This window comes from Perna viridis, chromosome 5 (genome assembly GCF_037379345.1).
Source record: "Perna viridis isolate PV_CMFRI_1.1 ecotype Kerala chromosome 5, ASM3737934v1, whole genome shotgun sequence".
Taxonomy (NCBI): domain Eukaryota; kingdom Metazoa; phylum Mollusca; class Bivalvia; order Mytilida; family Mytilidae; genus Perna; species Perna viridis.
In genome coordinates, this window is record NC_142449.1 from 21,777,592 (window position 1) to 21,789,945 (window position 12,354).

Sequence of the window (12,354 nt, forward strand, 5' to 3'; positions counted from 1 at the left end):
CCATGTATATAATTTAATGGCTAAGAGCTAGCAATGCATGCAAATAGTTTCAAGGCAATTTATTTTTGCTTAAAAGCATACACTTTTGCTAAAAAAATTATTTTCTGTCAATTTTTATTAGATATAATAAGCAGGTAGAATGACCCATTAATAATAGGTATGCACATGGTCTGTACAAGAATTTTGTTTGTTTATGTTGGCTGTTTTTGTGTTTGTGTATTTATTATTTCTTTGGCATTGTCTTTGTATTATATTTTGTCAAGGCTCTATTAATATTTTAATGGCTTATTTTCTTGTTACACAAATCTATAGATACTTGCTCCATTAATGTAATAACCTTCATTTAAGAAAAAAAATCTCTTAAATTAAAGAGCAGGGTAGATAACTCTGTTTAAGTACCTGTACTTTTTTAATATTTCATTTTAGTGCAAAGCTTATATATAACAAAATATGAAGTTACTTGATACATACATTTGTTAGTTTAATTAGAGTCCTTTAAGTTGTTTTTAAACTTTTCTTCTAAAATACTTCTGGACATATAACACAGGGGCTTGCTCCCACTATCAAATATGCAGCCTAACTAGTTCCTTTGTGTTTACATACTAGTTAGGCAGCATATTTGATATTGGGAGCAAGCTCCGTGCATATAGAATAGATTATAGACAACCTGATAGATAAAAAAAACTTAATGCCTCATTTATTGATGCACAAAAACATGTTATCATCCGCAGCAGTATCGTCTATCATACTCAAAGTTATTGAAGTTAAACATTAGACATGCAGCAATCACCATCAGTCTGTTTGAAAGGTTGAGATCAGGTGTATCTGGAAAAAAAATGTGAAATTACTTGCATAATTATAGAAATCTTCATTGTCAATTAGAACTCATAAAACATATTGTATGATTAAAGACCTAGAAAACATGGTGTAAGTGACCAACTTGATGACTGTTCACAGATGCCAGTTTTAATTTTTTTTTGTTCAAGGTCATAATAAATTCATATCTGTATATTTGAATTTTGAAGAAATTGGGAAAAATGGGCATCACCTAAAAACTGGGATCATGGACCAGGGCCAATAAGGGTAAGCATTGTCTGCTAGGGCTAGAAACACCCATGCATAATTGCTCAGGTCATGTCAATTTTACAGCAAAAAGGAAAACTATGTCAAATCAAACAAGATGGAATTTACTAAAGAATTAACGTATCTTGAATATGTTAAAATTATCTTACATTGCACTATGAAATCATTTTTCAAGTTGAAAAATTCTCCACATTCAGATTTTGATTTCTTGAATATCTTGGCAACACACTCTCCAGTCTTAGCATCATTTATCTGTGTGAAGAAAATAAATGGAAAGTAGTATTTACAATGACATTTGAAACTGGAAGGCCAAATGATTATGACAACAAAAAGAATCAGAATAATGTATAAACGTCACAAGTTGATTTTTTTTCTCTCCATGAAACAGAAGTTTCACTATCATGATTTTTGGGTCATAATATGAGCTTGATAAGTTTGCTTGCATTTGCAGATGCTAGGGTCCTGAACCTTCTCCATTTTGCTGGAAAATTTTGTTAACTTTATGCAAGAATGAGCAAATAATAACCAAGAATCCCACTTTTTTTCTGGAACCAGCCCTCCTTTTAAAATATCTGCATTTGCCCTTAGTTTTCCTATTGAAACCATATGACATTCTATGGTTTAGAATTATATCTTAATTTTTTCCTAGGGTTATTCATGTGCATTGACATATTGTCTTGTACATGTATTAACTCAGTGGCAGATCCAGAGTTTTAGGTAAGGGGGGCAAAAAAAATTCTGACAGGATCACCGGTGAGGACCAAGAAATCATACTAAATAACTAATTTGCTGGATTACTATTGAATCATACATCTTTCTGAGTGTTTTTCATGATTTAACACACAATTTTTCCAACAAATTTTAAAACTTTTTCTAGGGGGGGGGCTCGGCCAAGCCAAGCCCCCTGGATCCGCCACTGTAACTCTAACCTTTTCTTTTTTTTATTGAATCTTTGTGCAATTTTGCCGTTTGTTTGAGTCGGAATTATTTATATTTTCGTGCTAATACCAAACCGGAATCTTACCTTAACATCCACATCACGGAACCAATTACATGACTTGAGGTAACACCTATCTGTTGTATAGGTCAGTGTCGGTTCCTCCTCTTTTCCTATGAAAACATCAAATACTGGATTGCAACACGTTACCCTAAGTAACGAAATAAAAAGAATGTTCATTGTCATTATGTGATGGAGGATAGAGGGGCAAATACTGCTAGCTTTAACTCTAGTAACACGATTCTTCTTGACCATTGCACTCTTTTTTATTACATTTATTTTCTATTCTCACTGCACACGTGGGGATTCGCTGAGACTTCAGTGCTCAGAATCTCGGTATTTCAAACTAGGTTTTATTAATATTGTAAGGTTTTGACACAGAGATGTTTTTCCCTAGGGGAACATTTTTATTTGCTATGTATAATGGTATAATCAAACAATAGAAATCCATTGCATTCAAGTGTTAGTAAATCCATCTCTGCTGAGGATTTATACCTTTCTTGCACTGTCCCGAGCCTTACATTGGGAGGAGATTTGATAGTTATATGTTGATCATCAGTGGTCCAACAACAAGGCCCAACTGACATACAACAGCCTCGTGAACAGGTTACTGGGCGGGAAAATGACGCAACTGTTTCGTCGTCAGTGTTGATAACACGGAGGTTAAGGTCTCTGGCAGCACCAATACATTCTCTGAACAGACAGATTCCAGCTGTAATAAAACCAAGAATATAATCTGGCTGGTTACTAATACATTTGTAAATAGGTACTAGTAACTTGTAGTATGAGTTTACTCAGGGGCGGATTTAGGCGGAGGCGTGGCGGGCGTGCGCTCCCCCTAAAATTTGCAAAGCATGGGTTGTCAGGAGTAGATTTCTAAATGCGCGTTTCTAATCTAAAATCCTGGATCCGCCCCTGGGTTTACTTACCGTCACAGCTTTGTGTATTGATGACAAACACACTGTCACCGCTGTATACTTTTTAGAAGTCCGGTCTGTTAAATGCCGTTCCCGATTCCAGAATAGTTGCCTTCGTTTATTTGACTTTATTATTTACAGGACTGACTCGGCATACGCCCCTTAAATTTGGCAAAAATATTGTTTTGCATGAAATCTTGATTTTTTGCACAAATTTTACCCCCTTCCCCTTTTATTTAATTCTATTTACTAATCCTAACCTGAAATCATGAAATGTTGTTTATAGAGAGTATGTTTTGCTTCTATTTGTAAAGTACTCGACTGTTTTTTTTAATTAATACCAAAAAATGTACTCACATTCCTTAATTTGAAGTATTTCGTCCCCTGAGTCACCGTTTGATAATATGGAAAATGATGAATGCCTGGGATTACATGGCAAGATAACTGAAAAATAAATTTAATATAAAAAACGGTCATCGTCACAATAATCACCATCGTGCACCGTTCTGTAATCTGAATTCATGGTTTGAGCGCAGCACGAAAGGTACCCTGCAAAAAAATATCTTTTCCACAATATTTTATTACCATAAAATCACATGTATAACTACGATCGACTTGCTTTTCGTGTTGACACGAAGAAAATAGAAAGTAAACTACATGTTTTCTGAAATAATACAGTACTCGCAGTTTCACCAACTACAATAAATATCTGCCCTCCTTTCAAGAAAACAGCAAATACGGGATTTTATTAATGTAAGACAAAACCAGAAAACTTGTGACAAAAGTACATGTACCTTTAGGTTAAAAAAAGACCAATAATCTAGTCTGGTCATAATTCCGGATCAGTAGTCCCTATCTGTTTTACGCTATGTTCATACAAGGATAACATAGGAATATTGTCTAATTTTGGGGTGACAATGTGTGTTACATAAACACGATTTGGCAAACATTTGATTTTATGAGGCTAGTATGAAAAATAAGTAAGGACATGGTCAGTATCATTGAGAGGCAAGCGTTTTTGGTTAAATAGAAAAAGAAACAGATCTGGGGAAACACAACAAACGTGCACCATTGTGTATAACCCTTATAAAATAGAATACCTACAGAAAGTCTCCAAAAGGTCTTGCATACGACTTAAGTTAGTAGGAACTAAGAATAAGAAGCAATATAAAAAAAACAACGAAAATTATCCAGAATAAAACATGGATTGCATCCCTTTTGTTCACTTACCTTGCTGACGGTGTTTCGAGTAAGACATATCTACTCACCCCTTTAGATGTTGTTAAATTGATTTCGTCTGTTTGTCTTTAAGTCAAAACTTACCTTCGCATGGATTGACATTTCTAGTGATCAGAATTTCAGAAATCATTGACAGTTGTTTTAAACCATTTGGTAAATCGTATAATTCATCTGTGCATGGCTGGGAAGTCTTGGATACTAAGTGGATCATTTTCAACGAGTACAGTGCCGCGCAAACATTTTGTGTTGATATTGATAGACCTGATTTGATCAGTTGGAATAAAAATGGTATAAAGTTCAAACGTCGTTTCCTTCGCTCTAGTTGTTAACATGTATTACAGATGTAAACAAAGCAGGTTAAAGGGTAACTTATCCAAATAAAGGATTATAGTACTGACCATTATTGTGTACAGCGCGAATTTAAATTGGAACAATTTTTTTGTGTTACCTTCATTTATTGTTTATCATTGTCCAGGATTATCAAGAACTATGCGCTTTATCAGACCTTTTTTCTCCGTACTGTTTAGACCGAAATGTCTCTTGTGATATATAATCTGTTCTGGCGGGGAGAACTATATAGCGCTTGCTACTACGTTCATAACAAAACAGGCATATTTTCGTCTTTGTTTTTACTATACAAAAATCATTGGTTTATGCTTTATTTATACTAACTAGAGATCCCAGGAGTCTTAATCGCTCACCCGGTTTATTTTTCGTTTTCTTAAAGTGCAATAACTCTGACAACGAGTCGTCCTTCAACTTCGATTCATGGGCACTTATGTATATAGGTGTCATTATAATGATCATTTTACCAAGTGATTGGTTTTTTTCTCTGTTTTTTATAGATTTCAAGATATTAACTGACACTGCATGCAACGTCATTTTTATCTTGTTTTATTTTTTTTTATTTTTTTTTGGCATTTCAACGGCAACAACTCTAAGATGGAGTCTACATCCAACTTTAACCAATAAAGACCTTACTAGGCCTATTCATGAGGATCGTTTCATCAATTTAAAGGGTCTTTTTTTGTCAGTATCTTATAATTAGATATTGGCTAAAAGCTACAACTTGATTTTTTATGGAGTAATGACCCTCGAACTTAAATAAAATCCTAGTTCATTTTTGTTTTACCGGACTTTTTTTCTTAATGCCTTGAAATATTGAACATATTTGGTTTGTAGGTTTGTTGATTTTTTAAATGAATAATGCCTAATCAACTTGCAAAAATCATACTACAGGCGGGGACATTCATGTGGTTCCGTGACATCTATAGTTTCGTATATCTTCTTGAAATTAAGTTACGTAATGTCTGGAAGTTTTATCGTTATATAATTTAAATAGCTTGTCTGTAGGCGAGGTACTTTTCTACATTCCTTGTACATGTTCTACATTTTTGCTTTGTTTTAGTATTAATTAGAAATGGTTTTGTTGTGTTTGTATTCATATTTGTTTTTTGTTTGTTTGTTTTTTGTTGTTGTTTTTATCAGTTACTTTTTGTCGGACGACTATTATAGTTCAATTAAGAAAAGCACGAAGTAAAATAAATGTAATTTTATCAGTCTGTATCAATAAATAACATTCACCATTTACATTAAGCATTAATCATAAATTGAGACAATATTTACATAATATGAAGAACCTTTAAGATAGTTCATAGACTTCTACAAGCACTGAATATTAACACTATAGTTTAGTATAAGCACTAGGTGATGGCGCTCCTTTATCCAGCACTTAACTTTCACTTTGACTGTTTGTGGCTTGACTTAGGACAGTGACGGATGGTGTGGGCGTTGTCTCCAGTTGCCCCACAGGTCGGACAAGTGTACTTCCGTAGTATAGGGCAGACCACTTTACCACGACTGTCTTTTAACACGTGTGAAGTATACCACTCTCGCTGTTCGCCATTTCTTTTGCAGAGGACACAGTATACGTCGTCGATCTCGGCGTTGTCTGGGTCAAAGATGTTTTGCTGGATTTGTTGTGGAACCTCTGGTAGTTTGCTGCAGGGGTTGAAAACAAAGAAGTCTGCAGTTGGTTGTACCAATGTTGAGCGCCAAAGGTCTCTGGGGTTTGGTCTTTGTACCACTGAAGCATACGACTCTCTGGGTCTTGGAATAGAAGGTTGTGGCAAGGATGGTGGTGGTACAGTGAAAAACTGGTGGTCCATATGTTGTGTTGGTGATCGAGACAACCAAGGGCTTGGTGGCAGCGGCAAAGATGTCGGCAAGGCGTCGGCGAAGTTTACACGCTGGAGCAGAGTAGAAATGCCCTGAAGACTGGTGAGAGCGTCAAGGTTTGACATCATTGCGTTGTTGGGCTCAGCTAAATGACCCGTGGCCTTGGACGATACAGTACTTGGTACAGGCTGAGTCTCTGTGTAGTCCATGGACCTTATTTCTAGAAGATCTGCAGAATGATCTTCTTGGTCCATGGATTCTTTGTCATGACTCATCGTGGAGTACAAATTGAGGTAGTCGTTGGTCCAGTTATACCCAGCCATAATTACATGAATACAATCTAAATGTCTTAGTAAGAAGTTAAACAAAAACATTTAACTTTATACGCGTTTTGAGAATTTAGTGTCCAATTGAAATTTTGTTGTTTTAGTGAAGCCATACATTATCATCCGATTGGATAGAGGTTCATGAATATTGATAAGGAGTAATCGTTTCCAAAAAAATTGTCAAAACAATGTTGTTGTTTTAGTAAAGACAATGGCTTATACTCTTGATTTTTTTCTTAATATATACTAAAAAAATATCAAAACAATTACACAATACATATATATGCAATAGTTATACTTTTGTCTATTGGAATAAAAAATATTAACACCATAAACAAACAAAAAACCAATAAAGTAACTTCCAAATTCGCATCCACAAATCTCGTAATGGTACACAGAAGTAAAATGAAGTTGTACTTGATCGAAACTTATAAAATGTTAAACGTTGAAAAATCTAGTTAAATGAAAGCTATGGGAGATGAATATCAAATTGTGTTATTTTGTCATACAGATTTACACGTGAAAAGTTTTGATAAAATGAGTAATTATTTTGTGACCAAATAAACTTTCATTCTTGGACGGTAGTTCGAAAAAGGGGATACCTGACAAAAATATAATGTAACATCTAAAATCACATACTCAAATATGCAGTCCGACTTCTTTAAAAACATGAATACTAGTCGGGCTGCATATTTGATGATGGGACAAGCCCCTGTTGTCAGAGAAAAAAACAACGATATATGCAACCGAAACTCGTGTCTCCAAATATACTACACTTTGAGTTGTATCCATGTTGTAAGTATTTTATAAATCTGTGTATGTATCTAGTTAAAGTGATACACTGAAAATACGGGACGTTCTAAGGTTGGAAAATACATTTAATGCACAATTAGCATACCTGTATTACAAGTTCAAATTTCTCTCCCCAGCACTTTTTTCACCCATATAACAATTTTATGTTTTTGGTTTTTTTTATATGTATGGAAACATATGTGTAAGACCAAAATGGAAAGTTTTTGTACTTTTTTAATGAACAAAATATCCGGAAAGTCGGCCCATGTCCTTTTAAAGGATTCAAGATTCAGTATTTTATTAAAGTCTCACCACTTGTACAACATAAGACATGTCAATATTATAATAAAACACAGTATATACAATAATTAAAGATTATCATATATTAAAAGTACATGTGACATTCTATAAAGAATTATGAGAGACTGTAAAACATAGATTAGTTGAATAAGACCTAATATAAACGCACTTTAAGAATAAAATGTTATCATGAGTACAGAAAACTATTTCTTCTATTTAAAACATTAAAACAGATTTTGGCAACTATATCAAAGCATTCAACACTTTGAAACATAAAAACAAATTCATTATCATCAGATAAAATATCAAACTCTCTATTTACACCTTTAAATTCATAAAATAATTTGTACAAATAATTGTACATATAGAGGGCAAGCTAATAACACGTTTCTCATCCTCAATCTGATCATTACATATAAAACATACTCATTCATTGACCTCTTTACTTACATAACGACCTGTTTCAATACGTAAAGGGCTACGCCACACCTAAATTTTGCAAATGCACTTCTATATCTGTAATTAATAGTTTTACTTAAATATAATTCTGTTTCAAAAGTAATTTTAAAAAGTTTATAAGTTCTTAATTTTTTACCAACACAATTGGATAAAATTCTTCGTATCCATTCAATTTTATACTTATGAAACAGCAACTCCTGAAGTTGAGGAATAAAATTCTTATAAAATATATTATGTAAATCTGTATATAGATCTAAGTCGCATTCTCTGAATTTTGCCATAGTTCTAAAACACCAATTTTTCTTATTACAGATAGCATTTCTATGGCACCATATGAAAACTCTGTGATTAATTCTGTCCATAGGCTTAACATTATTTCTAGCCCAGTGTCTAAAAATACAGCTCCATTGTTTAACACTCGGAGGTTTCCAGCCCTAGCCCCATTAATGACATCATTAGGAGCATATTTACCTAGTCCCATTAAATACCTAATAGCTCTGTGCTGGACAGCATTTATACATGAACAATCTCCCCTCGATTGCTGCACCATAGCTAACTACTGACCAGACTAGGCTATCATATAGTTTGGTAAAAGTTTTATACTGGAAACCTCCGTGTGTTTTACACTTTGCAATTAATAACCTAAAAGCTCTACTTGCTGACCTTGCAACAGCTTTTGCCATTTCGTTATAATCAAGGTGATCAGTCAATAATAAAATCAAGAAAAGTATAGCTATCAACAACATATGTTTGTTTGTCACCATATGGAAACATTTTACTTGTTTTACTCATGGAAGGAGTTCTAAAATGTACAATTTCAGTTTTATCTAAGTTAACATTAAGAAGTTTTTTATTACACCATGTATTAAGCACATCTAATAATAATAGATCATTTTCAGACTCTGCAATGAGTACTATATCGTCTGCATATAAAGGAATATTAACCTTTTCACCATCAATGTTAATACCTATATCTAATGCCTTTACCTGATGTAACAAGACTATTAATATAAATGTTAAACAGTAAAGGAGATAACACACAACCCTGTTATAAACCTGAATTGACAGTAAACCATTCGGTCATATCACCGTTCAGCTTAATGGCACATTCAACAGGAGAACATATTTTTAACAGTATTAAAAATGCGTACTAATACCCAATTGCTTTAAATCACTGAATACTAAATTTCTATTAACTGTATCATACGCCTTTTTAAAATCAACTAACACAGTAAATGTAGACAATTTTCTCAGTTTTCTGGTCTCAATAATAGACGTAATTGTACTTAAATGATCAATTGTACTTCTACTACCACGTAAACCATTTTGCTCATCATGTAAAATATTTCTTGATTCTAGCCAAGATACAAGTCTGTTATTCGGAATATTGCGATATAAAGCATATATAAAGGACGACGAACAAAGGCAAAATACTGTGGGCGATTCAAACGCATTTACATTCATTAATTAATATTCGGAGTAACGTAGAGAGGATTCTTTTAGGAAATAAAAAGGAAAAAATAAGAACGAGCACTAAAGAAAAGCTAATCACTTCATACAGGCGCGTAGCTGAGGCCAAATTGAAGTGTAGGCAAAATTACGGCAGGGGGTCTGGGGCCTTAAGCGCTTAAGGCCCCCAGCAGGTCCAGGGCTGAGCCTTGGTAGGGGGTCCAGGGGGGGGGGGGCTTCGTCCCCCCCGAAGCTCCGCGGAGACAGCGTTTTAGAGCATCATTTACGCCTCTCCTGGATGTATTTTATCTCAAAAAAAAATTGGCAAAATTAAGTGCAGGCAAAAGCTTTTTTGCCGAACGGCAGCTACGCGCCTGTCATATGTGTCACTCATTATTGAACTTTATCCTGTTTTTACTGTTCGGTATGATCAGGTTGTGGTAAAGTACCAATCTTCACTCTTAATTTGAGTTTTCTTCTTAGATATTCTAACAGAGAGAGTTTCCGACCCTAAGTGGCCCACTCCAGTGATTTCTAGTTTTGTCAATATGATATAATAAAGCAAACTTTTGAGGCACTAATGGGGGTGCTTCCCGCTGTTTTTGCACTTACAGTTTAAATAGTCTTTCTATGACTATTGTTATTTGTTTTGTGTGTAAATATGTAAGAAGAGTTGACTAAAAGAAAATAACTTATCAATTCGAAGGTCAATCTAATTTAAATTAGAAATAAGATTTAAGGTATTCCGAAATTCAGAATTATATATCTATATTTTAGATTAAGAAGAGACTGATTTCAGAATATCCAAACCTTTTTAATAGGATTTATTTACTGAATCATTGAAAAACTTCAAAGAGACCTGAGAAATTTCCTCAAAACAATCTATACCAAGCTGTGTCTTCTCAAAGACTTCTATGTTTTCATAACGACAGAGACACGTGTCTTTTGTTTGGGTAAGGATTAGCAATCAACGATTTTGTTGATTAGGAATTATTGTTCCTTAATTATCAACTTTCTTTCGGGTGATCTGAATGCGTTGAAACTTGATTGAATGATTATTGAAGTGGTAAAGAATTAAATGGATTTTATTCAATTGTCCTCTTCAAAGGATGCATAGAGCAACAGAGACGGTGTCTGTAGACTTAGCTTGTGGTTTCTTTTCAGAGTTGTATATACCATAAGCCATGAAAATTTTGATTTCAAATTTTATTTACATTTTTAATGTAACTGTATTTGTAATAAAAACATTAAGAAAAGTTACTGTAAAATAGAAGTAATGTCGAACCCATTGGAGATTACAGATTCCCAAAATACCAACTCCCATATTGCCAAGTATATTTTTTTGCCGATTGCTGATGAACACTTTATTGATCTTTGTGTTCTATTTTCTAAATTATCATTTTTAAGGTTGAAAATTTGTTCATTCGTTTATGCCACCATTTCACTTTTGACGTTATTTAAGTGTAAGTGTTTGTAAGAATGAGGCAAAATGGGAAAAAAATCAGAACCATGTATGTCAAACCCCTACCGATCTGACAATGTAATATCACTCAAGAATACTTTCTCTAATCTTTGATCTCTGCATCACTGGGTTTGCTCAGAAGTTTTTCAATAGAATGTTAGAAAAATAAGGTTTTTGACAGAATTATCTGCCCTTGAAATGTTCATTTTCAGTGCATTTCAACTAAATTACAACTCATTTAGCCAAAAATGATATGGAAAATGTTATTTTTTCCCTTGATTCTGATGGTGCAAATAGTCAAGTTACACTGTCAAAATGATGTTTTTTTTTCATACCATGTTTCACCCACTGCCTGATTCTTACAGAGACTGACACTTAAGTGTCGACATTATATGCCTTCACTACACTGTACTCACAAGTAGCCGGACTTATGTATTTAAGTTTGGAATGTATATAACACATGCAATATCAAATCTCTGATTCAAGTAAACATTCTTTTCATAAAAAATAAAATAACGAAAACAGCACATTAAAAGAATATGTAAGAAGTAGTATCCTGTTAAAAATCAGTTTAAAATTTCAGGTTTTAACTAAACATATTTTCGTATATATTTTCTTCAGGCTAAGTGCGCTTGAAAAAGCTCACGATGTTTATCATGGGCAGTTAATTTTCATGCACATATTTCAAGCTCTGTAATTCAACAATTAAGTGTAGAACTATCAAGAAAGGTAGCTTTTTAAGATATCATATAGGTGTATTTCAAATAACTTTCTACGTCTTCAAAATTATTTTTAATGTGAAAATTTGTTGTTTCGGAATTTGCCATGTGAGTGTCTCACAACCGGGACTGCTCTTTTGCATCAAATAGGACTTCTTCGTATCTCCGCCTGAACAAAGTAAGTTTTATCTTTGTCGACTATAATTTTGTTTTCATCGGAAATATATGTTATAATGGGCATCGTCTTTTTGCGTCAGTAAAGATATTCCGTGTAGTCCTTTTCCGACAGAAAAAGACTACCTTTTGCGCCAAATACGGAAATTATATATCAAAAAGGTAATAATTTATAGTAAAACGATCATAAAATAATGAGTAAGAAATGTATGCAACTCCTTGATAAAATTAAAATGAAAATAATAAAAAAAAAAATTAT

At 33.6% G+C, this 12,354-nt stretch overlaps 2 protein-coding genes across 2 annotated transcripts; both read right to left on the reverse strand.

Moving 5' to 3' along the window:
* Nucleotides 1-613: 613 nt before the first annotated feature.
* Nucleotides 614-4,670, reverse strand: LOC148616502 (phospholipid scramblase 1-like). The gene is made up of 6 exons (XM_088583602.1): nucleotides 4,321-4,670; nucleotides 3,355-3,441; nucleotides 2,576-2,792; nucleotides 2,108-2,231; nucleotides 1,233-1,335; nucleotides 614-825 (listed from the first exon to the last, which is right to left on the reverse strand). The coding sequence occupies exons 1-6, from the start codon at nucleotides 4,445-4,447 to the stop codon at nucleotides 722-724; spliced, it is 762 nt and encodes a 253-aa protein (XP_088439728.1). The 5' UTR covers nucleotides 4,448-4,670; the 3' UTR covers nucleotides 614-721.
* An 812-nt stretch (nucleotides 4,671-5,482) lies between these two features.
* LOC148616503 (uncharacterized) lies at nucleotides 5,483-6,780 on the reverse strand. Its single transcript, XM_088583604.1, has one exon. It carries the CDS (start codon nucleotides 6,735-6,737, stop codon nucleotides 5,976-5,978), a length of 762 nt encoding a protein of 253 aa, XP_088439730.1. The 5' UTR covers nucleotides 6,738-6,780; the 3' UTR covers nucleotides 5,483-5,975.
* Between the last annotated feature and the right edge of the window lie 5,574 nt (nucleotides 6,781-12,354).

Excerpts from the sequence above, each read along its gene's own strand:
- LOC148616503 (XM_088583604.1), bottom strand. The coding sequence starts at position 6,737 with ATGGCTGGGTATAACTGGACCAACGACTACCTCAATTTGTACTCCACG.
- LOC148616502 (XM_088583602.1), bottom strand. The coding sequence starts at position 4,447 with ATGATCCACTTAGTATCCAAGACTTCCCAGCCATGCACAGATGAATTA. Across the intron at positions 3,442-4,320 it reads AAATGTCAATCCATGCGAAG|TTATCTTGCCATGTAATCCC; the intron begins GTAAGTTTTGAC and ends TTTATTTTTCAG. Across the intron at positions 1,336-2,107 it reads TCCGTGATGTGGATGTTAAG|ATAAATGATGCTAAGACTGG; the intron begins GTAAGATTCCGG and ends TTCTTCACACAG.